We start from the raw sequence: 27,369 nt of genomic DNA on the forward strand, positions 1-27,369 counted from the left end.
GCCGAGAAGTTTATTAAGAGCTGTCTGAGTTTGCAGCCAGCAGTCTTGGGCATTCACCTGGAGTAAAGGAAACAATTGGCAGCCCTCAGTGTTAAGGAAGAGAGGCACTGGTAAGTAAGCTACAGCTGTGACTGTGTTGGTATCATAGGGCTGCATCATATGAACCTGTAAATCCTGAGGTATGAAATGCTGGAAGTTACCATGCATTCATAAAACTAATGCTTCTGGGTTAGAAGGAGCAGTGCTAAAATCAGAGCATCTAATTCTGGGATGCAGGAACAGTTGGGGAATTGGTAATGTGTACTCTGTAATTTTGTGTAGAGGAGGTACTAATGGTGGATGGAGGAGAAGAAGCATTTTGTACTGATTCCTTTCTGAAATATATCTGTGACTAGTCTGAGAAATGCAGATCTTTGTGAAGTATTTTTTTATATATAAATTTTAATATTTTTCTGTAATTGTTTTCAAATAACTGCATAAAAGAGAATTGCCAAAAGGCAGACATCTGCTCATTTGTAGGAAGCAAAACTATCTACCAAAAGAGAATATTTAAATCCTTCCAGCAGGTTTTTGAAAATGCATTGCCTTTGGGAAATGGGAAAAGTGTGCTTTTTCAGCCACACTACATTTACAGTCCCGGGATTGCTGTATTTGATGTAGGTCTAACAATTTGAGCATGTACAAAGAACAACAATGCCAGAAATTCAAGTGATCTCTCAAACTATCTTAAACCAACAGATTACTGATTTTCTTTATGCATGCTAAAATTTCTTAAAGCTGTGTTTCTCTGAAAAGAACCCCACATTTCTATTAATATTTTCCAGACAGCACTTAAATGCTGAGCCATCACAGGAAATGTATTCATTCCTATGCCATTAACTTCAGTATGGGAGAAAATGTGACAAATACTTTCTTTTATATAATCTTCTTAAAAAGGATGTGAAAATTCTCCATGCTTAGCTTGTAAAGGTGAAACCTTAAATGCAAGATTTTTGTGCCTTCTTTTTAGCAACAAATACTTGTCCTATTTTTGCAAACACTGATCATTCTCTAGTTGCGCTCCCAAAGCCTTCTTGACATTGAGAGTCCAGAGTATTTTCTATGTTTAGCTAGTAGATGGAATTTTCTTTGCCAACATACATTAACCTAAGAGGCCATGCTGTAGTGCTCAGAAATCAAACTGTTTTTAAAAGATTTTTATGTGGTTATACTTGGAAAATCCTTGTATATATTTCATATTTAAATCCTTTGGATACTATTAACTACAGACCTTTTTATTTATCCTAATTTTGGGGTGCCTGGTAAAGTGCTTAAAATAAGGATTTAATTTATACAGAAAATGAATACTCATGTCACTCCTCTAGTCCTAAATAACTTGAGACAGACATGAACTCTTAAATTTTTAGGGTTTGCTTATCTCTGTGGGAAACCTCAGCTGTAGATATATAAGCAGACATAAGTTTGCCATTTTGAAAAACCATTATCCAGCATACTAGGAGAAATTGCAGAGATTATGTAAACCTGTTGGGTCATGTAGTCCAGCCTTCTGTCCATGTAGCCTGGTGAAACTGTAAAGCTTGAGCAGCTCTCTCCAATTAAGTAGTTTGCATGTAGGGGATTTCTACACTGGGACAATGCAACTGTGAAAAGGTACAAGTATACAGTGGGGTGCTTCTGTGAGGCAGCCTTGTACCAAGGATGTCAGATGTTAAATTTATTTGGTGAGTTACAGAAAGGCTCTGCCCATATATGTTTGTGTGTTTGTTTGCTTTGTTTAGTTTGTTTCATGAGGTTTTTTATTGCTTTGATTCAGTTTTGGTTTGTTGTTTGTTTTTCTATTTTTTAGGTGAAGAGATGCACAGCTAAAATAAAATTATATTATATATTGGTTTCACATAATGTGAAGTCTGGACAGTGACTTTCAGTTATGTCATTTATTCATATTATCATAGTATGAGTGAATGAATGTTACAAAAATTTTCCTAGTGAAGGTGATTATAGCAAAATCTGGATATAGTGCATTAAAGACCAATCAGTTAGTTTAATGATTTAGTGTATTTCCCTCTTGCAAACCATTAAGACTGAATTTTCAACTATCTACTATTAAAGTGTTACTTATATCTTTAAACTCAAGATAAATATAGAAGTAAATATATATTTATTTCTAAATATAGAAGTATAAAGAATACAACATTGACTTAATGTAATTTGTTTAGGGTTTGTCTTACTCTGTGCTCACCTCTCTAGTTTCCCTCTGTGATTCCTGTAATTGTGTCATAAAGCTCTTTTAATTTGCTGAGGGGATGCTGGTTTAGAATCTTTACTTTTTGAGTAAATTCAAGGTAGAAAAGCAGAGCCAAATAATTATCTTGAACACCAAAGCATGTAAGAAAATCCTACCTTTTTCAAAATAGGCTTATATATTACAAACAGGGTAACATTATTTTTTTGTGACTAAAAAATGTACCAATTATTTGCAGCATAGAAAATCAGAACTGAAATAGCAGGCAGATTTCCTTCTTTCTGAAGAGCATATTAGAAAGTTACAGATCACTTATTAAGGTATCTTAGACAAACCTCTCCGTTTGGAAAAGAGGATGAAAGACAGTCATTGTGCAAGTGCAATTTCTAGACATAATATTAAATCTTAGAATCCTCTGCTGAATTCTTGCAGTTTCCAGAAGAGGGAAAAGACTGGAGTAGTGGCACATGGTCCTCAATTCTGTAGCTGCAGCAATTTTAAGGTGAGGAAGAGTGAGGACACTGGAGTGCTGGAAACTCACTTCTGGAAGACTTGCATGAGGCTGGCATGAGAAGCTGCTCGAGCGTTTTCATTATAAGCAATTGAATTGTCTGACTGGGTCCCACTGGGGACTACATATATTAAAATAGAGCACAGTTAAGCAGTCTGATAATGAACTGGAGTGTTCACTGTCTGGAAGGACTGAGCTTTATTTACTAAGGAAACTCTGCCTTTCTTTCCAAGTTTTAAAACTTGGAGAAAGGTGGTCAGATGGGGTCAATGACTTATCTCCTCCATTGGAAGAAGAAGTATCTTTATCAGGTTCTCAGTGGAAAGGTGACGGACTTCTCAATTTTCTCTGGAGCTCTGAACTGTAGTAGCAGCCAAAGCTGATAATTCTTTTTTGTTTCTACAAATCTGAAAACAAGAGCAGTTGGAACCTTGGAAGTTTTTATTTTTAATCTGAAATTCAGTGATTTAATTTGTGCTTTTGCCTGCTTCCAGGTTATGCTTCATGTAGGGTCAAATGTTCAGGTGACACCAACGAAGTTAAAATCCTCCTGATCTTTTTCCCTCTTTCTCCTTTTCTCACACATTCCTACCCCTTGCTAATATTAGCATCATGAGCTGGGAAATGGTGGTAATGCATTGTGTGCAGAGAGCAGTACAGCCTGACTTGTGAGGCAGGGTTCTAGATCAGCATTCAGCCAGGTTTGTGGATAATCGCAGGGTGATGCAAAAGAGAGAGGTGGAGAATTTTGTAGTGCTCAGATCCTAAAAAGGGAAGCTTTACCTCATTATGCTGTTACTGCCTTTCCCAAGACTAGTTTTCCACAAAAGTTCTTTGTTTAAATCACTCTTGCGTTGATTTTGGTAGAATTGCTGGCATGCCTAAATTGCAAGACAGATTGTGGTGCTGTAGTGAGGAAATCCATTTCTTCTGGGTTTGTAGTTTTTAATTGAGAACATTTTCTTAAATTTTGAATTAATGCATTTTAGTTAGGTTATATTGTGTCATAGGTTGTTTATATATGTAATTCTTAAATTTAATCAAGATTTTCAATGCAAGTTAAGTGGTAGATTTGTGCTCCTGATATTAATGATATATTGAACAGAGTGGCATTTGGATGATGTGCATAGATGATGAAGGCATTTTGGGAGAAAAAACATCTTTGACTATACTTGTAAAGTATATCTTTCCTGAAGTGAACCCAGATGAGTTTTCTTGACATTAAGATAAACAGACAACAGGTGATTCATGTTTTGGAAAGGTAATTTTCACAGGACAAGAATCATATCACATAAAACTAATTTCTTGTTTCCTAAAAACCCTAGAAAGGAGACTTGATATAAGTCAAAAAATCTGTAACACTTCTGGGAGAGTAGTCCAGGCGAAAGAAGATTATTGTGTACAGGACAAGCCATAATAAAAACTGTCAGTTCTGTCAACCTTTCTGTCTGCGGTCTATAGAGGATTAAAAGGATATTGAACATCGTGTAACAGCTGTCTCTTATGTGAAAGGGATCACTGTTGTGGCAAACATAAATGTACCCGTTTAAAAAGCTCCATAAGGCGAGGTGTGGCTGGGCCACGAGTGGCTGGTTTGGCGGGCAAAGTGCTGCTTTCAAGGACTCAAAGAGCACAGTGCGAGGTCTAAATAGGTATTATCAGTGTTTTCTCAACAAGTGGGTTTCTTGTGTGTCTTTTGCACTACTGGAGTAGTATGGGTACTATCAAGTTTATTATCATAAGCAGGAAACTATATTGTGTTACTATGATGTTGAGAAAATACGAATTAATATGTAGTGTGAAATTTACTGAGTGTTAACAGAGAAGTTGCAGATTGACTTTTAAGTACTTGGGTTTTGTACTTGGGTTAAGTACTTGAGTTTTTAACTCTAAAAACTTTAGGATTTAAATAAATATATTTTGTTGGTAACAATAAAGCCTTTAACTAGACAGGTTTTTGGGGAAAATTTAATGAATTTTGAATGTGGATTAATACTGTCGAAAACACAGCATTTTCTTAATGCTTACTATGAAATAAGAAAAGGGGACCATCCTTAGAATTAACATTGCTGTAATGGATGGTTGAAATTATTTTCACCATCAATATAAAAAAAATTGATTTCCAATATGCCAAAAGGATGATACAGTTTTTCTGATTTGGCATGAGCTGATATGCATGCTTTGTGCTACAATATTCTGTAAGCAGAACCATGTTTTCTATTTTTAATCCCTCTAATTTATGTAACAGCTTTATTCAGCAATGTTATAAATTGGAGAAATATGATTAAAATAATGATATACAAGTTATATAAATGAAATGGGTGAAAGGCAGCAATTTTTAGGTTATGTTGCAAAATGATTTGTGAAAAATCCTTTGTCCCAGTAAAATGACAGGAGGAATTTAAGGAGAATATAACTTCCTGTGAACTGACGTGGAGCAGGCTGGTCCCCACCATGCAGTGTGGACAGAGGCCATCTGTGTTCTCACTCCTCATCAAGGGGTTAAGAGGAAATTCCTCAAACCTACTTCTCCTCTGCTAGGCTCTATTTGTGTGCATGATCACAGACCAAGATAGTGCTGTCCAAAGTATGCAGAAGACATGGCATTAGGCAATGACAGCTTTACTGCAGAAATGGAGGTTTTGAAGGGCTGGATGTTAGTTGACAACAACTCAGAAGATGGGACTGTAGAGTGACTGGTGCACACTTTCCTACACCACTGTCATAGATACCCGATGGCAGACACCGGCTCTTTTTTTATGTTACCAACATTGTCCATTAAAATGAAGTTATGGTGAAAGATGACAAAAAGTTACAGGACAGAGAAGTGAAAAAGTTTCAGATGAATGGGGAAGAAAGACTACAGAAAACAGAAAGACAGCCAAGCAGAAGCGAAGAGGAGAGGAGAGTTCCTGCACTCAAAGGGGATTCAGAAGTAGATGAGAAAAGAATTATGGCTGTGTAGAGAGTCAAAGAAGAAAAGGGAAAGATGAGGCATTGATGAATAGAATGATTTGGAGCCTATGTCCATATGATTCACCACCTCTTAAGTGTCCAAAAATAACCTTGTCTGTAAGTGCCATTATTCTGCACTAGGGTAGGAGGTTTTTGTGTCTGAAGGCTTACTTTCAACTCTGATCATTTCTTCTTTTTGATAAAAAAGCACCTCCCTTACACGTCCTGTACTGCCAGCAGCAATGCCATGTCTGTCTCTAATCTTGTAGAAAGCCTCTATTTAAAATTTACTTCCTCTAGTCAGATGAACTTACTGAGAGAGAAGTAGTGCCATTTTTTTAATGGATCTGCAGAAGGCTTACAAGACTTCAGGTGACTGAAGAGGCAACAGTGACAATGTGAGAGTCTTTCCTTCTTTCTTTAGATATGAACTAGATTTTCCAATTTACATGGTACTGAATGATTTGTTTCTTATGGCTCCTATGCAATGCTCACAGGCCAGACGTTTTTCACAAATATAATTTTTCACATGTCATTTTGCAATGTAACCTAAAAGACTACTATCTTTCACCCAGTATTACATATCCAGGACCAGGATATCTACTTGTCTGCATTGCTGTGTTTTGTAGAGTTTCTGGTGCCCTTTGTGTTCAGAGGCTTTTCTTGGCAATTAGATTTGTTTTTTCTGTAGTCCAAAGTCGTTTCCATAGTTGATTCTAATTTAAGATTTTGTTGTCTTTGTCACGTTGTACTTACACAGCAGAGTTTTGGCCTTGCAGATGGCCTTTTTCTGTTTTCTTGACTTGGAATATTCCTGTAAGTATCATTTGTCTTTGGTACTCATCAAACCCATGTATCAACTGTTGTATGTTTTGGTATTTAAACCTGGCAAAACATCTCCTGATTACTTTATAATCATTTTCTCCTCTTCTATCCATTGTGAAATGCAGTGAACGCAAAGAGAAAAGGACATGGGATTTTTCTCTGTGAATGTTAGTTTTGGGTGTGTGGTTTTTTGTTTGTTTGTTCGTTTTTAATTAGGAAAATAATGGCACTTTTTTTTTTTAATTTTTTTATTTTTCAGCTGCCAGCAGTAGATTGTCTCCAATGGCTTACCATTTAAGTAGTGGATCTTTATCCTGGCTTCCCTTACCTTTTTTAAATGAGTCTATATACATCCAAATCTCTGTTTAGGTTTGTCCTTGACACTCTTTTAGTGCAGTAAGAAGCATGACCAAATGGGGAGAAGAAAGCCTAAATTCTACAGGATTAGCCATAAGTAATTAAAGGATTTAACCTCAAGAGAAAAATCTGTGTAATGCTTTTCACTTTTGCCATCAAAGGCAAGGGCCATTCAACTTGGGATTTAGATTTATTTAGAAATAATAGATTCATTTCTTCCTAACATGCAGCTTTCTTATTTCAGTGCTTACTGTCCCCAGCTCAGTGTTTAGAGAGGCATGAGAGACTTGGAACTAAGAAGAGCCTTGGTTGGGTCAAAGTTGGGTCTCCTGCTCAAACTGACCTCTTATTTACTGGGTGCAATTAGCTTTACCATTCTCTTAAAGTTAATTGACCAAGGCCTCAGGAAGTACATACTATTTCTCTGAGCAGTGGATGGAGTTTTTGAAATTTCTACAAGTAATAGAATTGGCAGCCTTTTTTCCAAAATGACTGTTTATGTCCTGCAGAAACCTGCATAAATGAATTAGGATTCAATTTGCTTCTAAACCTCTGCCAACAGTAACCATAATAAAGGTTATTTGGTCTGTTTTGTGATACATAAAGATTTGATGGGTTATCAGCTACATTTTGTTGAGAAATACTACTCCAGATTATCTGTTTCACCCTGGCTTTTCAGCATTCATGTGATTGCACTTCAGGTGATTTTATTGCCAGGTATATAGACAATTGTTGGCTTCATTTTTAGGTAACAATACAAATAAATTGCCCTTCTTTGTTTAGAAGCAAAAGTGTGTTAGCTGGCATATAGCTGGAAATGGGACTGTTGGTCAGATATTTTAACTTTAAAATAAAATATTGGGTAATATTTCAACAACTGTACAACAAAAGCTATTAACTGAAAATTAGTGTTGGCTATGGCTTCCTTTTATCTTCTGTAGTGCAAAGACTGTGGTGTTGCCTTTTATATGGAAATTAAGATTCTTGTGAAGTCAATGTAGTGTCTTATAAGACTCAAAACAGCCTATGTGTTTCTAAAGGAGATGCAGTTCCATGAACAATGGGAGAAAAGTTCATCATATAGGGTGTTTTCTGATAGCTGGTAGGATTTTTCCTACATTTTTACTAAGAAATGGTGAGATAGATATTCTCAAATTAGCACAGGTCCATATGTAGTCCAGAATGTTGAGTTTTTTTTAGTAGTGAGAATGCACCTCTTCATTTACTTTGCTCGGAGCTAACAGGTGAATTAGAAACATTTAATCTAAATTTCTTATTTGTTTATAATATTTTGAACCAAAATCATAGTAGTAAAATAGCCTTGTAAAATGAAAGGTGAAATTTCTCAGGGTGTAGGAGGGCAGTTGAAGAAAAAGAAAGGAAGTATAATACTTAATGTTTCTCCATTGGGGTATATGCATGTGGAACTGAAGCTTGTGGAAATTGCTCATGTATTCCTTAAGCAGGGTATCTTGCCTGTGATTTTTGAAAGGATCAATCACTTGCAGCAATTTATGTAATAACTTTCTGGTGTGTAACTCTACTACTTTATTTATTCTTTTTGCCTGATTTGCCAGAATGCAATACCTTTGCTCCTTTGTACGGTAAATGCACTCTGTAATACCTATGATGGTATGGTCAAAGGATAATTTATTATCAGATAGAAAAATAGGTCAACACTAATGTCACTTGATGATCAACCCCCCAAGTTTAATAAAACACCTCACCAGCATGCATTCAGCACAGTGCTTGATGTTTTATTAGGACTACAGTACCTTACAGTACCTAGCTATAGCAGGAGTGTAATTACTGAGCTGTCATGGTGATAAGTGGGATTAATGGCAGCCTGGTGCACTTTAGTCTGCAGAGTGCCTGGAAGATGGTATTATTATAAGAAAAAGTCTGGACTGGCATATTCATGACACACTCCCCTCCTTCCCAAAGCTCACATTCAAGTTTGCATTACCTGCCCCTCCCAGTAGCTGACATTTTCAACAGCTGTTATTTGTGAAGCAGCTCAAAAATCAAAAGAGAAATAATTTGGTAAAGATGCTTGCTAGTCTGAACGAGTAATCTGTACACAGTTTATCCTGCCAGGTGCCATGTAGTTTTGACATGAGATTGTTCTATATATATCCACAGAACGTGTTTTATGTTCAGTGTGCTTCCTCTGATTCTGAATACAGGACTGTTGTATTTTAAAGAAAACCACACTGAGGAAAGTGAAAAGTCTTAATTGAATGGATCTTTTTTAATTGTATGATTTTTGGGTTCTGTTATTTCCTTACTGCCTACACAGGCAAACTGCTCAACTGAGCCCTCATACTGGTGTTATTTTGTCTAGCACATCTTTTTTGCTGGCTTCTAGTACTAGAACTTTTCTTTCTTTCAAATAAGAAATTCTTGTCTGCTTAGAATGCTAAAAGCATTCTCATGACTCAGTGTTCTCAACCTTTTGAGGTCCCCCTGTCCCACCTTTCCTTGTTAAGGCCTTTTTAACATGTACCTGTCACAGGTGGTGCTGGGCAGTGTTGTGTTCAGCTGCCACAGCTAAACCTGCTGGTGCTTTTCTGACATCCCACCTTGCTGAACTAGTAACCCAGTGTGGTGTTGAACCCAGGTTTGGCTTGTGCAGGTTTCCTGTCTTTTGCAGCCTGTGAGACCTGTTTACTTTAGGTATATCCTCTGGTATGTCCTTTTTTCCATGGCTAGTCTTGTGAGGAAATCCAATAAGCCACTACCTCATGTGCCTTCAAATTTTGCTGGTGCCATATTGTCCGGAATACCCAGCTAGATAATAATGAATAATTAGATGAAAGGCTAATTAATCTTCTACTTAACTAGATTTTCCTTTCTCTCATATTCCACCCTTAACTGAGAAAACAAAACAAAACAAAAATCTGATGTGTGTGATTGAAAAAGTTTGAACAGTATTTTGCTGCAGGTATTCCAGTCATTTATTTTCTTTCAAGGACTCTTCATTTCTTTGTATATAGTCCACTGGCCACTTGCAGCTTTTCTGTTTAAAAATACTGTCTCAGCCAGTTCCACAATGTTGTTACCTAGCACTGAATAACAATAATTAGGGTAGGCTTATGGAACTTAACGTAAGTATCTGAGCTCAAATAAAAAGTAAAAACCAATTTTATTTCGTTTTCCATAGATTGCTAAACCCACAATTTGCATTAGTTCTGAATATTACTAAAGCAGTAGCAAAAGAGCATCTGGAATAATCTAATGAATTCTGAGACAAGTAGTGAGGCATTTGACCTACGATAATCATTGATCAATAAAACCAAGGCTGTGTACTAATACCTTTGTGCCTAATAGAGAGCCATTTTACTCCTTCAGCTGACTTTTATCTTTTTTTTAAGGTTTGCTTAATGCAAGTTTTGTAGACTGTCCTGAGGACTTAATTCTTAGATGGGACTGGTGCAAGCAACCAGATCATTACACCTCTGTGTATGACTATGCAGAAACAGAAAATCATTCTTTATTACTTAGGTTGTTTTGTCACCTTATTACTTAGTTAGGTTTTGTCATTAGAAATTACAGGAAAATGTCTTAGGGATTTTGGTTGGGAGTATATATGACTACTGAATTGTTTTCAGAAGTCACAGAATTATCACAGGAAATTCAAAGAAAAGTGACTTGAAAATTCAGCAGCTATTCTTATTCTTTGGACATATAGTAAAAGTAATTCCTTCCTTTGTGGAAATACTGTTGCTTTTGTATATCTGATTGTCCAACATTCAGCATTTAATCCATAATGAGACTTCCAGAACTTAGTTAATAAATTTAGGTTCACAACACAGATTTTTTCAAATAGAAAAATGAACTGGTCAGTTTAGCAATCATGGATTCCAGGGAAAACATTACTTCTCTGTAATTCAAGGGTTGCCTAATACTTCTACAGATGTTGTCTGTGTGTGTGTAAATGGTACCCTCTGCCTTCAACAAAACATAACTAATCTGTGTTTATGACAGTCAATAATGATCATGTAGTGCTTTGAGGTTTTAGAAATTCTATGAAAATGTTATGCATTATTGCTTTGTGACTTATCTTTTAGCATGCTAACTTGAAAACCTTATGCTATTGGGAGCACTTGTATTCCATGTCTCCTTGACACATTTTCTTTTATTCCTGTAGATGCCTAAAGTGTGCAGATGCCCCCTGTCAGAAGAGTTGCCCAACTAATCTGGACATCAAGTCATTCATCACAAGTATAGCAAACAAGGTAAAATCAGGTCTGCAGTTGTACATGGTGGGAGATAACAGCAGTTACTTGCAATTTCATGGGTGAGATTGCATTTCAAGGCTTATCTTTGGAAAGTCTTCAAAATGAAGTGTATAGAACAGACATTTTGAAGTTTGAGTCAGCTAATTTTGATTATTTTTACTTCTGTTCTGTGCTCATACAGATAGTGTATAGTGCTGATCTATTTTTTCATGTCACTTTTTCTATAAAGTTTTTGGTTTTGATGGTTTTCAAATACAATGGTATTCAAAAACCTAAGCATTATAATATCATTATTTAACCTTTCTGCTACTTGAGGTATTACAGTTACAAACCTCTTCTTTCATTAAAGGTGCGTGTGGTGGGGTGTTGATGGTTTTCTATTTTTTTTTTTAGAAGTGGTTATAATTTAAATTTCTTACGGGCAGAAATTTGATATAATTTTTGATAATCTCAAGGAATACTATCTTTTCCTTTATAGTAAGAGGCTCTGTTTAATGCAAGTGTAGTCACTCACAGAGACTATTAGTAACATCCTACAGGAATAAACAGGCCCCCTCTTTGGAGGTCCTGTACTCTTTCTTTATAGGCTACTATTCAAAGATCATAATGAAATCTTAAAAACATTATTCTGAATTGTAGTTTACAAATTACTTTTAATGGTCATAAAGAGAAATAAATAAAGGTTACTGCAAAGTTGATGTGACAAGAATTATTAGGCCACCTGGGATAGCCCAGAGATGATGGACATTGGTTGCCCCATACCTAGTAAAGCTTTCTTCCTGTCTGTGGAATCATCAGCTCTCATGTGACTTACATCTGTATGAGCCCAACTAGACTCATAATCTACTGAGGATGCTATAGACATTGTCTGTCTGCTTTTTATGCTCTAACATTTCTCGCTGTTACGTGCAGCTGAAAGGGACAACACAGGCAACTCTGGGTGAAGTGGGGAGCAGCAGCAGCACTTCCATGTGCAAGTGAACAGCCAAATTGCTTTTACTAAACTGTGTGGTACGGAGAAGACACCAGTAAATTCTGCACCTTAACAAGAAACGTTAGGATAAGAGGAGATACTAAAATGTGTGTATGAATTATCACATAACTACGTGGTGCTGTGGTTTGCAGTAATTGGCATTATGCCCAATATATGCATATAGATGGTTTTCATATATAATCTGTATCCTGTCACTGGTGCATTTATTTTCATGAATGCAGGCATCTGTTTGCAACCACAGTATAGTTTGTGGCATATTGCTGCTTATTACCTCTTCAGGCATCGTGAAGCAGGCAAACCGAGCAGAAAAGGTACAGTAATGAAACTGCTACTCTGTCTCATCTGCCTGTGTCAGGAATAGTGTGGCCAGCAGGAGCAGGGAGGTCATTCTTCCCCTGTACTCAGCACTGGTGAGGCCACACCTGAGTGCTGTGTCCAGTTCTGGGCCCTCAGTTTGGGAAGGACATTGAGACGCTTGAGCGAGGGCAACGAGGCTGGTGAGAGGTTTGGAACACAAACCCTGTGAGGAACAGCTGAGGGAGCTGGGGTTGTTTAGGCTGGAGAAAAGGAGACTCAGAGGTGACCTCATCACTCTCTACAACTCCCTGAAATGTGGCTGTGGTCAGGTGGGGGATGGTCTCTTTCTCCAGGCAGCAGCTGACAGAACCAGAGGACACAGTCTTAAGCTGTGCCAAGGGAAATATAGGTTGCATATTAGGAAAAAGTTTTTTACAGAAAGGGTGATAAAGTATTGGAATGGTCTGCCCAGGGAGTTGGTGGAGTCACCATCCCTGGATGTGTTTAAAAACAGACTGGATGTGGCACTTGGTGCCATGGTTTAGTTGAGGTTAGGGCTGGGTTGGACTCAATGATCTTGAAGGTCTTTTCCAACCCAGTGAATCTGTGAACATTGTGCTGTAGTTTGTTTAGGAAACCTAAAGCAACTTTTATGAAGTATTTTACCAGGGTGGTCTTATGGAGGATTCATTATGCTACTGCTTTGGGTAGGATAGGGTGATACATTGTTGATGAAAGAAAAGGCACCTAGTTGTCAAAACATAAAGCTGGGAATAAGCAACCGAGGAAGATGGATTGCAGCCTGCATTAGACGGTGTCAGAAAAAGAACTAACACCAGCAGCATCCTGGTACAATAAATTTTGTGGGTCTCTTAGACTCTGACAGCCTCCAAAATATGATGCCTCTTTGTAACTTGATGGAAAGGGTAAGTTATTTTAAAGGCAGATTCATTTTGAATTCTGTGTTTCTGTTGTAGAGCAGAGACAATCAAGGTGGGGTGACCACAGAGCCTCGAGAGTTGCATTTTGGCCATGGAATAATATTAGTAAAATGCCTTGAAGGTTTGAAGTAAAATCTTTGCCATACTGAAGCCAATGAGTGCATGCTTACTGATTCTAATAGGGCCAGATTTAACCTGGTCAGTGGGGTGGATCAACCCTATGAAATTTTGGTTGTTTGATGATTACTTTTGAATCCTCCTGGAAGCTGCAGGTGTGTGGTAAGACACTGGCTTTTCCCTGAGCAGGTGACCTGATCACACACTTGTTTTATCAGAAAATCCTGCTATAGAAAAGAATTGCAGCTTACTACTTTTCTCTAAGTAGATACAACTTTTTTTTTGTGGAGAACTCAAAGTATCTTATATTACTGAAATGTGATCATAGCATGTAGTTTTGGACCCTATCCCTACCTATCAATATCTTCTGTATCCACTGTGAAACTTATGGTAAGGGGTATAACACAGCTTTGATAACTGGTTTTACCTCATGTTTACGTCTGGTTGTTGTGTAGGCAACAGGAAACATCCACACACAGGAAGTTTTGAAAAGTCGGATATTTGGTTTCTGCTGTTGAAGATGTTAGGATGGGAAATCGCATGCCTAAATCAGCATTGCTTCTGTTAATACAAGTTTCAAGTGTGAGTTTACATACAGTCTTATGCTCTTCCTTCTCTCCTTACCCTATAAGTAAAAATCTTCTCTAGCAAGATTGTGGAGGCATTTCTCTGCAACAGCTCTAATGCTGACTTTGAAACTAAACAGCCAGAAAACCTCCCAAAACTGGAAGTTAGTAAAATACCCGGTGGTGGGGAGGGGATATGCTTAGCAGTATTCATGAGCTGAATTCATGGGCTGAGAAACAAGGCTAGAAAGTCCTGCATGCCCATGGCAGTTGGTTTGGAACTAGATGATCTTCAAGGTCCCCTTCCAACCCAAGCCATTCTATAATTCTGTATTTTTAGCCTCCATGTCAATGGCTATGCCTCCTGTAATTCATGTCCCCAGCAACTTAAGGAAACTAACAGCGCATAGAGGGAACCCAGCCTTGACTTGATGGCTGCAGTCTGCTGGGTTGAATTTTCTTTTTGATATATTAGTTTCTGATGCCTTTGGTATAAAATATCTACTATAAAAAATTCTTTTATTCATAAAATAACAGGAAATTCTTCTGGTTTACTTTATTAATGGAATATTTTTATAGTTATAGGTATGTACTTCTGTTTTTACAGTACTGCATTTTGAAACTCCTAGCTTTCTGTCAAAGGTACAGGGTGGAAGTTTTGAGGGGGGTACCAAAAGTTGAAATGATTCACCTGAAGTCATGACCTGGCAGAATTTGTGTGAGAGTCAACTACCATGGCTGCTTCTGTGGTATCATCTGCTCTCTTTCATTCTGCTGCTGTGGTGGTATCTGCACCATACACTTTTAGAGCAGATAGAAGACAAGAATGATGTGCTTTTGAACACTAAAATAGATAATTTATAATTTTTGATAGTTTTTAATGGAACCAGTCCATAATTTTTTACTTTGCTATGCATTTTGCTAAAATTTTGTTGAAGTAGTAAGTTAGATATTATCATTCAGCAGTGAATATTCAGCTTGATGAAAATTTCTGTATTATTGTCACTGAAGTTCTTGCATAAGATGATCATGGATATTTTGCATGTCATTGAAAATCGTTTTCAATATGATAAATTTGTTTTCTGTTTTCATCTTACAAATAAACTTTCATTTGTAATCCAAAAGCTCATAAATATGTATGGTAGCTTCTAGAAGAAATAAATAGGTGAAACATAGAACATTCAGGTGTTTGAGGTCAATAGATTCAGGGAATTGGGGTACATTTTCTGCTTACTGGTGTTCATGCCCTGCTTTTGAATCTCTCATCACCCACTTGAGAAGCTTGTTTCAGCTGGTTACCCTTCTACTTGTTTAGAGAAGACTGTGTTCAATAAATTCCCTGCCCTTATCCTTGTGTAAGCAGTATTGCACACAGGTATTTATTTAATCATGATTCATTATTAATACAGACTATTTAGACAGCAGTAAACTGAAAAGGATTTACTTTGTCGGGTATTAAAAAGCTCTATTGTATGTGATTTGTTTTGTTGGGAAATGGCTACAGCAATCATAAAGGGTCAGGGATTCTTGTTCTCTTAAGCCTGAGGCTTTTTAGATATTTACAGGCCATGTACAATGTAGCTGTTCTGACTGTTCTGCCATTAGACCTGAGCTCTGGAGTAGAAGAGGGACAAGGGAGGAGGGTTGTTCCTGGGTTGAGAGGGTAATTGAATTGCCAGACTCAATGAGCCTTGAGCCTCTTTGAGAGAAAAGATGTCACTTATGCTGTATTGTGTTAGCTGCTGTGACTCAGTAGAGTTTAGGCCACAACTTCCATTCTCTTTTTCCATACAAACTGGATTACAACTCCACTTTATAAAGGTACAATCTATTCCATTGTGTCTTCCCAGTTTGTGTTTCTCTGTTCATAAAGACTACTTGCAATTCTGTTTCTCAGAGATCAGACTTCAAATTCACCAGGCACACAGTTGCTATTTTTGTTTCTAAACATCAGAAGATGGCAAACAAGTATTCTGACTTCCAGCTGTCCTCTTTAAATACCACCACATTGCAGAACCTGTATTCCTTGCTTTATAATGAACAAGTGCTGTCTTAGTTGTTTATTTCTTTAAAAAGAAAAAAATACACACAATCCAAACATGTTCAGCTGCTGCAGGAGAAGTTTTGCCCCCCAGCCCTGAAGTAGTACCAGGAATGATTTTAGGATTTTATACCCTTCATTCCTTGTGTTGATGTCAAAGCAAGAAGGAATTTGTAAAATGAAGCTTTAGCACTTGTCCTTTAGGACTGGCAGAAGCAAATGTTTTACAGCAGCAGAAAATCCTACAATTTCCCAGAAGCATCTCTCAGCCTGAACACTTGTAGGGTGTATAGATTTTTCTCCTGTTCAGCAAAACTGTGCCAGAGAAGTGGCCCTTTAGAAAGCAACAACTCCTCATGCTTTACCTTTGAACTGCTCAGTGATAGAGTCTTGGAACTTTTTGTTACCAGACACCTTTATGGTTTGAGTAGTAGTGTTGAAAAACAGCTGTTGGTGCATACAGGGATATCAACTTTTGTTACACAGCACAGGCCTAAGGAGTGAGTGACTCAGCCTTTATAGTCTCAGTCTGTAATGAAGAACTGGGGGTACAGAAGTATCTTTTGTGTTACCTGTACGCACTTTGTCACTGGAGCCCTCTGTGACTAGCCTTCTCATTTTTATTTCAAGCCATACATTATTAGAATGATTCCTGACATTGACTCTACAATTTTTTTTCTGTGCTCAGAAAGACCATCTTCTCCCACATGCCTTAATAATAAAGATAAGCTGGTTTGCACTGATACATCAACTCTTTTTAACAGACTATATGGAGACCAGCATTAAAAAAAGAACAACAGCAACAAAAAAGAACCCAGTGCCCCCCCAAAAATCCCCAAACCAAATAAAAAACCCTGTATTGGAAAACAAATTCAAAACACAGCCCAATCCCAAAAATCAGCAAAGCCATGCTTGCCCTCTGGATAAGAGGTTGTCCCTGGGCTGTGCAGAACACTGGGAGGGAAATGGAGGAGGGAGAAATCCATGTCGGGAACAGTACAGAGAAACTTGCGGAACATGGGGGTAAGTTTTAGGGTTTCAGAGGGATCTTTAGGTTTAAATGAAACCAAAGAAAATTCATATAGAATTTTCAAGAGTGATACTCTGTTTTTTCAAAGAAGAAATCAGAGAGGGAACAAACTGAAAGATAAGAGGTAGATACCAAGGGACAAGGGTGAATCTGAAGTTTGGGAGATTGAGGGAGTAAAGGAAAATATGTTCATGGCAATACAGTAGAAATAAGAAAAATGAAAAGTATTTAGACAGAGGAAGACAAGATACAAAAAGTTGTGGAATTGCTAAGAGAGAATAAATGAAGAGAAGATTGCCACAGAGAAAGGGTGTTGAGAGACATAGGATTATGACAGGTGAGAAAAACAGAATGATGGGTTTTTTTCTGTGCCAGAGGAACTCTGACTAAATTAACAAAAGCTATCTATATGCCACTGCAGACTGTAGAAAACGACGAGTCACAGTTCATATGTAAAATACCGTAGGTGGGGTACTGTTAATACAATGAAGGATTGTGAAAGTCAGAAAGCTGCTAGGTGACTGGTAATAATTATATACAGATATTCATCACAATTAATCTTTAAGTACTACTTGAGGCTCCAGGTTTTTCAAAAGTGCTGTTTTATTCAGCTTTCTCGGTTAATCGTAGTGTATTTCAGGTCACTAAATAAAATAGTAAGGAAAAAAAAAAAACATTTAAAAGAAAAATTAGGAATGATGTTAAATTGATGCACATGAAACAGTGACTTTTCTTGAGATGTCTGTTTGTACTTAGTGTAATGGAATGGCTGACAGCTGGTTTCAGTTGCCGTAGTGTAATTATGTAGAATAGACTTTTGCGATGACACTATGTCAATTAAGGAATCTCTCACATTCTAGACTACAAAGGACAAAATGACAGTACAAGATATTTCTTCCGTTCTTTTTCATAAGAAGATAGTGACACTGTGTGAAATTACAGTCCTGTTATGATGACACAAGTCAAATGATGTGAAAGATTTCTGGATTGATTAAAAATCATCAGCATTATAATATAGAATATGTATGATTTGATAAGTTGCTGTTATGTTTTGTTCATTCTTCTTCGGAAGATATTTGGGGGGGCTGACAGACTGAGGGCGTTTCTTGTTATATTTGAACTGGTGTGTGTCAGTGTGAAAAATGCTCCTTATATAACAACGTACTTTAAATAGTGACTCTTCGGTCTGTGGAAATATTTTAATCCAATACATACTGAGTAAATTTTAAAGCCATTGCAGAACATGAACTAGAATAGGAGGTGGTGATATTTTTCCATGTATTTTGCTGTGTCTCCCTTTTTTAAACTTAAATCCAGATGAAAAAGAAATTATGACTTTTTTCTTTCCTTTTAAAGTATTCACGCTGTCTCCAAATTCTGATAAAGTCTGTGTATTAATTTTTATTACATAAAGCATAATAATGCATATTCTTCATTGTTTTTGAGAAAAACTGCAATATTGAAGCACCCTGATGCATAATGAATTTGTTTAAAAAGCTCTCAAATTGAATCGAAAAAAAGGACGCTATAAGCATTTCCTGATAGTAAATGCAATTTCTTCTGGTCTCTCAGTATTGATCCTATGTGTTTTAATAGGTTTTTTCAAGTAAAAAACAGTCTAATTTGCATGCAAATTATATAATGCTTCCAAATGATACATGTGGAGATCCTCTTCTGCCTGTTTTCCTCTGATTATTGATATCTCTTTAAGGCTTGTTTTTGTTCCCTGTGTTAGCAGTGTAGTATTTATTGACATTTTGATGTAGGAAACCACAAAACATTTTATCCAGTTAGATTAATTTATTTCTATGGAAGTGCACAGGAAAAAAGATTCTGTAAACAAAGGCAGGAACAGACATTTATCTCATTAAAAAATTCAGAAATATTCTAGTTTTAGACTTGCTTCCTCTGTGACGTCTGTAAGAAACTGGCCAACTGAGTCATCTTATTATTTAAACAAAAATTACTCCAGACTGTTAAGGTAGCTTGCATTATTCCATGTACTGAAGTAACTGTGTCATTTTAATGAAGCCAGCCTTCCTTTAATTATGATCCTTTCACATGTACAACATATGCGTAGTTACCAGCCTGCCAGGTCTGCATCTCTGCATATCTATTTTATCTGCAGCCTACTACATGCTAGTTTTGTGAAATGATGTGATCAATATTTTTTTTTAGATGTGAATATTCTATGAATATTCTACTTTTCATGTCACTGATAAATATGATTGTTAATACATGTTTTCAGCTTAAAAAGAATAAAGCTGCATAAGCACAATGCGTTTGTGTAACTAAACAATTTAGATACTATACACATACTACAGACTCTCATTTATTATTGTACTACAATGCTTTGTAGTTTTGTAACACAGTTTGTATAACACCACTCAGCGTAACTTACTAGACTTACTGAATTTATCCACCAGCTTTTGTCAAGTATTGTAAAATGTTTTTCTGATTGGTTGGTACATTAGATAATTGCACAGTAAAGACAGGATAAGTGATTAAACAGAGTAGAAGGACAAAGAGATGAAGCAGCTCAGAGCTAGGCACAGGCAGTCCTGCCCAGAGCCCAGCCTGCACTGTGCCCCGTGCCCTGGCAGGCAGGAGGTTTGCAGGTGGACTTGCTCTGGAGCCACTGCACAGCACATGGCAATATCCTTTCACTGGCAGTGGGCAGGAACTGTGGCAATGGGAACAGTGCTTACACTGATCTTCAGGAAGGTAGAAGAGGAGAATGAGGGAACTGCAGCTCTTCTGAGAGAATAAATTATCTATGGTAAAATTAGCACAGACTAATTAATTTTTTGGCAGACCAGGAAACCAAATCCGATCCCAACCTGTGCTTCCATTTCATCTCTAGGTGTGACCATGTTAGCACAGTTGGAACACACTAGTGAAGCAGTGCAGAAGCCTTGCTCTGCTGTTCTCAAATGCATCTGTCTTTTAATTTATCGTTAAAATTATTTTAGGTGCTAAGACTAGAAGATACACACCGGTTGGTACAATTTATTTAAGGTCTTAATATTTAGCATGGCAATGTCTACTATATAGTTTTTGATACTCTTTTTTGAAGAGGATGCAGTTCCTTATTTTTCAGGTGCTACCACTGCTAGTGGAGTAGCACCTGAACTAGCAGAAGCTCGTGAGACAGCAATATCCCAAACTTCCCAAATCAGGTCTCTACCTGCATGTACTCCATCATGTTTCTCCCAAAGTAAGAGTTGAGCAGCAGCTGGCCTTACCCCCATTGAGTCTTCAGTTGCAGCTTCCTTCTTACCAAACTCTGGTCTGGTGTTCTGAGACAGATCTCCTTCAATATCCCCTTAACAAACTGTGATATTGGTCCTATACCCATACAGACCCTGGGCCTTTATCTCTGAAGTCACTTATGCTTTAACATACCCTGTCTTTCTGTAGCACAGCTGTGCTTGAAGTTTGGGTTGAGCTTGCAAAAGAATGCAAAAGATGTGCCAGCTGTGTTGACGTTGCTTGTATTGGCACCGCTCAAGTGTGAGAATATACTTTATATATGTAAGAAAATTAATTTAAAAAAAAGGAATATTTAAAAGCTTTGCTTTCTAGGCATAATAACTAGGTCTGTATATAGATTTTAATTACAACGCTGAAAAATGTAGAAAATCCTTAATGAAGTTGCTTAAATGGAAATGCACTCTGTCTCCATTGAACCAGAGTTGAAGGTAATAAATGTAATGATTGTGGACAACACAGGAAGGAAAACTATAATATGTGTGAAACATAAAAGAGAACAAAAGTTCATTGAAAACCATTTTGTCTTTGAGTTAGTGAGAAAAATCACCAATACTAATATGTAATTATTCCTTTAGAGTAGAAGAAAGGAATGGCTAGATGTAATTGTCTGAGGAGCAGGCGTCTAGTGTCACTTAAGATACTGCAGGGTATATAGACTGGTCTCACTGCTGCTTCAGAAAGATGTGGGTCTCCTGCATTGACTGTCACCTCTGCTGTCTGCAAATTTCTGTCAGTGACATCTCCAATATAACTGGACTTCTGTAATTTGCTGTCAAATTGAGATTGCAGTGTCTTTACAGGTTTTCTTTAAGCATCTCTAATAATCTTTGATATCAAAACAGTATAATTAATCTGAAAGAGCAAAACTGTTTGCTAATACATATGATTCCAGTTTAACTAATACTCCTTTGCATTGGGATAAATGAGAATTGGGGATAATAAAATGTCTTACTAGCAGGGGAAATGGATGAAGATTCTTCAGAACAGTTGTATAAAGTGGTTACCTGTTCAGCCAGGATTAGAATTTCAGTGGGGTTTAATAGTGTCTGAGGAAATCCCATGATAGTACACCTAGGCAGCTGGATTGTGTTTCCAGCGGATGGTCAGAGGCTCGTGGTGTGCAGTAGACCAGCAACTAAGCATGGAGTCCAGTTATGTTTGCAAATAAATCTGTTGAATGTTGGCATTTTCCTGGTAATCTCTGTATGATCTGTTTTAACCTTAGAGAATTGCATGCTCAGTCTAATAATATACCTGCAGTGAATTTGAACCTCCCAAACCAAATTCTTCTTACCCATTTATAGTGTTTAGATCCACCAATTTGAGTTTCCTGGCCAACGCACCAAATAGTGTGGTAGGTTTAGTGCTGGCTGAAATCACCAGTGCACTTACTCATTTCTTGCTGTGAGATACGGATTAGGAGAAGGGCAAAACAGACTTAAAACTTAAGGACTTAACAGGACTACAAGTGTAAGAAGCATTAGAATAAAACCTCCAGAACACCTTTCCTCCCCCTACCCAACTTTTCCCAACTGACAATGTAGAAACAAAACCTGGGATGTTAAATCAGTTGCCAGCTATACAATAGTCTTTCACCAGTTCTTGTAGGGAGAGAAGTTTTCTCCTCTCATACCATGGACACTTCTCTACAAGAAACAGTTTTCTCATGGCTTTTCATTTCCACGAATAGCAGCCAGCCAGGCAAAAATGTTCTGCATCATGAAATTCCTTCCATTTTCACAGTCCTCCTAGAGGTGTGTCCATGGGCCATGAACTCAAGGGGTATTGTTTTAAGGATGAGTTGTTCAAAGGCAAAGGTTCTCTTCATCTATCTCTGTGATCATCTCTTGGAACAGAGGTTTTCTTCTTCTCTTCTCAGGGGCAAAGGGTATTAATCAACTCTCTCTCTCTGTTCAAGCTTCTCATGGAATCACAGCTACTCCAACATCTGCTTGGGTTCATCAATGGATGCCTCTGCTTGCATCTGCAGACAGCCCCACCAAAGCTCCGCTACCTTTTGAGGCTGGAAGCAAAGAGAGAGAGTTCTGGGGCTTGTGGTTTTAAACTGTGGATCTCACAGAGGTGGATCTAATTTCTCAATGGTGCAAAATGTTGTCAGTTCTCAGAACGAGCCAGCTACTGGTCTGTTGTAGTCACAGAGGCTCTTCCCAGCAGCTTCTCTTAAAGAAATCACTTCCATGGGTGGTTTCTTACTTCTTTCCCCAAATGCCAATCAGTGTGAAACCACTACATCATTGTTGGTCAAATTGTCAGATTTGACACTGCTCTTTTTATTCCTAAGTGGATTCTCACCCTATGTGGCAAAGTATTTGCTTTGAATAAACACTCCTGTGTGCATTAACCTACTTGACAGAAAGTCCCAGGCATTGCACGGGGTCTGCTGTGACCAAGTACTTCACAGTGCTTAAACATCTTCTCTCTCTTCTGGGTCAGCTGTTGTGGGAAAGGACAGGACAGGTGAAGGACAGGTATTTTTTGTTATAAAAACCAGTTTCTTCTTGGTGACGATTATTGAAGACTGGAATATGGAAGAGGTGGTGGAAGAGGAAGGAGACATACTGTTTTTCAGTTAGTCAGTTACTTCTAGTGTGGAGAAAGCCAAAATGAGATTCCAGCATTAATTTCTCACTAAAGAAACTTCTGTGGAATCAGCTATTTGCTGGTTCTAAGGGGTAATGTATTGTCTTTTGGTCTAAATTTAACCCATCTTCATGGACTTCCCTTGGTGGAACTTTTAGAGGGGGTGGGAAAAGTGGTTAAATGAAGGAAGAACTATACTATTAACTACACTTCTATACTGACAATACATAATAAAATACAGTATCTAAAAAGTTTGCTTTATTTACAATATTATTTCATTAACGTAGGTGCCGAACTTCTGTCAGTAGTTCTCTCCCTTTAAATGACACTTCAGGTCACTTCTGGCATTTCCTCTGATTCTTCCTCTTAAGACAATTATCCAGCTGAAAAAACCCACCAGTTGTCTCCTCATGGCCTGAGACACTGGGAACTTGCTAAAGTCCATTCCTTAGAGTTTTATTATGGAAAGAATTCTTGCTAGTTCTCATGTATCTGGTGACTATTCCTTTTCAGAAGAAGTCCACTGTATTTTGAGAATCTTTGAAGTTATGAATCGTAGGTAACATTTTTAATCAGTTCCCTAGTTTATAATTTAAGGAAACAGGAGAATTAGTGCTTGCCCTGATCAGTATGTGTTGAGAAAAAAGAGCTCAGAAAAGAATTGAGTAGTGCAATACCTGTAGGTGACTAAATGGAAAGTCTTCTCATCACGTGTCTGGGAAAATTGGCATACTGCTCTGGTGTGAAGGACAGGAATGGTGTGCACAGATGTGTAAAATAAGCTTTTCATTCCTGTGTCATAAAGAACTGGTAATGTAACCAGCACTTTCTGGTCATACCTGTAACAAGGGTTGCAACTCAGCTACTGACCAATTGACCTAGAAATGGAGAGAATATTTTCAAGCACGTAATGCAACAATTGTAGTTTTTGAAGGTAGATTTGTTAAGCTACTAAAAATCCTACAACCACTTCAGACTAAAGATCCTTGTAAGCATTTTGCAAGTGAAAAAGCAAAAGTTTACCCTTCTATAATCTACAGTTTTTGCTGACTTTCTTCTCAATGTCTTTGATGGAATTTTGTATAACATGTAAAGTACATTTAAGTAATATCAGTGTTATTTATCATATATATTTATATATTATTCAATTACAAAATTCTTGAAGGTTTGAATTTTTGCTTCATTGGTATGTGACTAATTTTTATTTCTTCTTCCTTTCTCTTTTTTCTTCAGAACTACTATGGAGCTGCCAAAATGATTCTTTCTGACAATCCACTTGGCCTGACATGTGGAATGGTGTGTCCAACATCAGATCTCTGTGTTGGTGGCTGCAATTTGTATGCCACTGAGGAAGGACCAATTAATATTGGTGGATTGCAGCAGTTTGCTACTGAGGTAGGTAGGACATGCAAATGTCTTAAATTCTTTATTTGTGCTATTGAATATTGCCTGTGGTCGCCTTTGTTAATGAATTAAAAAAAAAAAAAAGTTGATAGTAATAAAATAAAGGCATAGAAAGCTAGAATAATTATCCTTTTTCTTACAGCACACTCAAATGCTTGGAAATGCTTTCATAATGCAGCACATTATAGGAACATAAGGAACATTATTTGTGAACAAGATTATTCTTTAAACATACTGGTAGTTGAGACAATTTCTTTTATAATGAAAGATTTATCTCAGGTGAAATTGTGGATCTTACTCAAGGAGGCTGCATAGGGGAAAAGTTCAAGTGCAGCTGTATCTGTAAGTGCATATTAAGGAGATGTAGAACTGTTCTGGGCATAGGGTAGATTCTATAGCAGAATTAATGTGTATTTATACTGGCTTTGAAGCAAAGGATAAGCTTCAGATTATTTTTTCTTTTTATTGTCCTGTTTTTCCAAACCTAAGTAAATACATATTTTGAGGTTGACCTAAAATATATGTAGATGTGTATCTATTTACATAGGTTCAGATTCACATTATATATGTATACATATATATGTATATATATGTAAATTGACTAGTTTATAAAGGTAGCTGCATGTTTTGGCTACTGAAGCAAAGGTTAGTACCTGCTGCTTCACATTAAAAGTTCTTTGCATGGGTTTTTGTTGAGCTTGTTGTGCATTGCTTGTGATTATGTAGTTTCAATGCTTCAATTTCCATCTGAAGAAAGACAGAGGCAACTACTCACTTGCTAACTTCTTTTGAGGTGGAGAATTTTTATCTAAGTTAAGGTCTCAGACAGTACCTCATCTGATCTATCGGAAGTAACATTGGGTAAAAATTGTTATTTTGGCCTCTGTAAAAGTGAAGGACTTGTGGCAATATTTAAAACAGCATACTTATGTTAAGACTGCACATTTCTATATAGTCCTTGACAAATGTGCATGTCCCTATTCTGTATCATGAGCCATTTGGCTAATCTTATTTACAAACATACAATGATGTTCCAGTCAACTTTGCAAAGCCTGGGAAAAAAAACAGCTTTGTAGGACAGACCAAAATAGAAATGCAAATCAATCTGGAAGTAAGAGATGATGTCTATAAGACCAGTATTTTCCTCAGGTATCATGCTCAGACTTCACACCCTCTTCTCTATGGCTGTGGGTTATGATTTGATGAGCAAATATTATTACCTGCTGCTGCTGTTCTCCTTTTATCTGTTTGTATCCGTCCTTCCTTCTCTCCAGGAGACTTGTAAATCTTCTGGAGCACCTGATAAACTTTTCTGCTAGCTGTTGCTGAATCTTCTCTCCTCTCTGTCATTTAAATAGTTACCTACATCATTTTTCTTGAGATTTGAGCACACAAGTCTAAGAAACCAAAATTCTCACTTACAGAGTGAGACTAGAGACACTGAGCTGCATTAGTTCTATGTCTATGTTGAATAGTTGGGCTTTATCAGTAAAGAAGCGCTTTTATTAGCTTTTCTTCTATTGGCGTTTATTCTATATGTATAAGAAGCTAGTATTCTGTATATATAAAAAGTTAGTATTTATTGCAAACCAGAAGACTTCTTTTTTCCTTAAACCCCCCACAAAACCAAAGATAAAAACTCCAAATCAACTGACCAAAGAAAAAAAAAAATTAAACAGTTGTCAAGTAGATCATAAATACAATGGTGAAATATTACTGTTTAGGAACCACATGCAAGTAATATCTGTTATAATTTGATTTGTGTCTTCTTTTAGGCCTTATTTTATGATTAATAGAGAGGAATTATGTCTTGATAGATAATGCTAAATATCTGCCATTTTTCTTCAAAAAATCTTTAGAAATCTATTAAAAAAAGCTCAGTGCTAGCATAATGATTGATATGAAAACTGCAGAGGATGAATAGTTTTCAATGTTTCAAGTTTTTTTAAAATTATGTTAGTTTCAGGAGCTCTAACAGAATAAAATGGTTACATAGTTCTGTATGGGACTCCACCAAAAAGAATGTTTCAAAAAAATTTATTTTCCTTAGTATTTTCATAGTATCTATATTTCTATACATCTAGTATATAAAAAAAATGTAAAATATTATAAAAAAATTGTTGTTAATAACCTTTAGGTTTACTGCTGTTTAACATAGAATTTGTATGTATTATACCACTCTTAATTAGTAATAATAGGCAGTCACTTTTGCAATTAGTACTTTTTTACTTTTCAGTTAAATTTTATTGTGAAAGTAGGCGTAGTTTAAAAAATATAATGGTATGAGTGCTTCAAAGTAACAATCATTATGAAAATATAGATTATAATATTCAAGAAAATTGTAAGTTACTGCTGTTTATACAAGAATTGGCCCATATAGTGTGTTCACAGCTCTACCTGTACAAGTAACTTAAGAAATTGTGTAATTTAGGCATGCAACATGTGTTAGTCTTAATGAGAGCTGCATGGTGATTCTTATGCGTGGTGTAATATTTGTCCCACAGGGGCTTATTTACTGAAAACTCCATTGTGCATGAAGCCAGTTTTAGGCTTTTTTTTCCCGTGGAATTAGTCTGAGGATCATACACTTGATGCATTATGTGAGTGAGCAGTAATAAAAGGGCACAACTGCTAGCTGAGATAATAGATAAAATTGCAGTAAAGCAGGAATTTGGATTTAAAATGGAAAATATATGGGTATGACGTGTGCCCGTTTGTGCTTCTGAACAATGACTGATCATCTGTTCATACTGCAGATAAAGCTCTCTAATTGTAAAATATTTGTCTTGCATACGGTAGAACAGTAAAAAAAAATGGCACCTTATGCTGCCTGCGTTTTCCTTCTGCCCTTTCATATAGTTTTATAACTGTGTTTGGCTCATTCTCAAAGTGAATTGTAATCCAGCCCGAGAAAATGTGAATTTTGACAATTAAATGTTTAAGTGGAAAAAAAGGAAATGACCGTTTGTATTTG

At 36.9% G+C, this 27,369-nt stretch overlaps 1 protein-coding gene across 6 annotated transcripts in view; it reads left to right on the plus strand.

Annotated features, from left to right (window-relative positions):
- Positions 1-27,369, plus strand: part of DPYD (dihydropyrimidine dehydrogenase) — a 347,633-nt gene that overhangs the window by 87,742 nt on the left and 232,522 nt on the right. For all 6 annotated transcript variants that reach the window (XM_086842923.1, XM_086842920.1, XM_086842919.1 and 3 more), the window contains exons 4-5: positions 11,041-11,128; positions 24,225-24,386. In XM_086842923.1, the coding sequence (XP_086699049.1) occupies positions 11,041-11,128; positions 24,225-24,386 (250 nt within the window). The remainder of the gene's footprint in view (positions 1-11,040; positions 11,129-24,224; positions 24,387-27,369) is intronic.

This window comes from Cyanistes caeruleus, chromosome 9 (genome assembly GCF_971803275.1).
Source record: "Cyanistes caeruleus chromosome 9, bCyaCae1.hap1.1, whole genome shotgun sequence".
NCBI classification, from domain to species: domain Eukaryota; kingdom Metazoa; phylum Chordata; class Aves; order Passeriformes; family Paridae; genus Cyanistes; species Cyanistes caeruleus.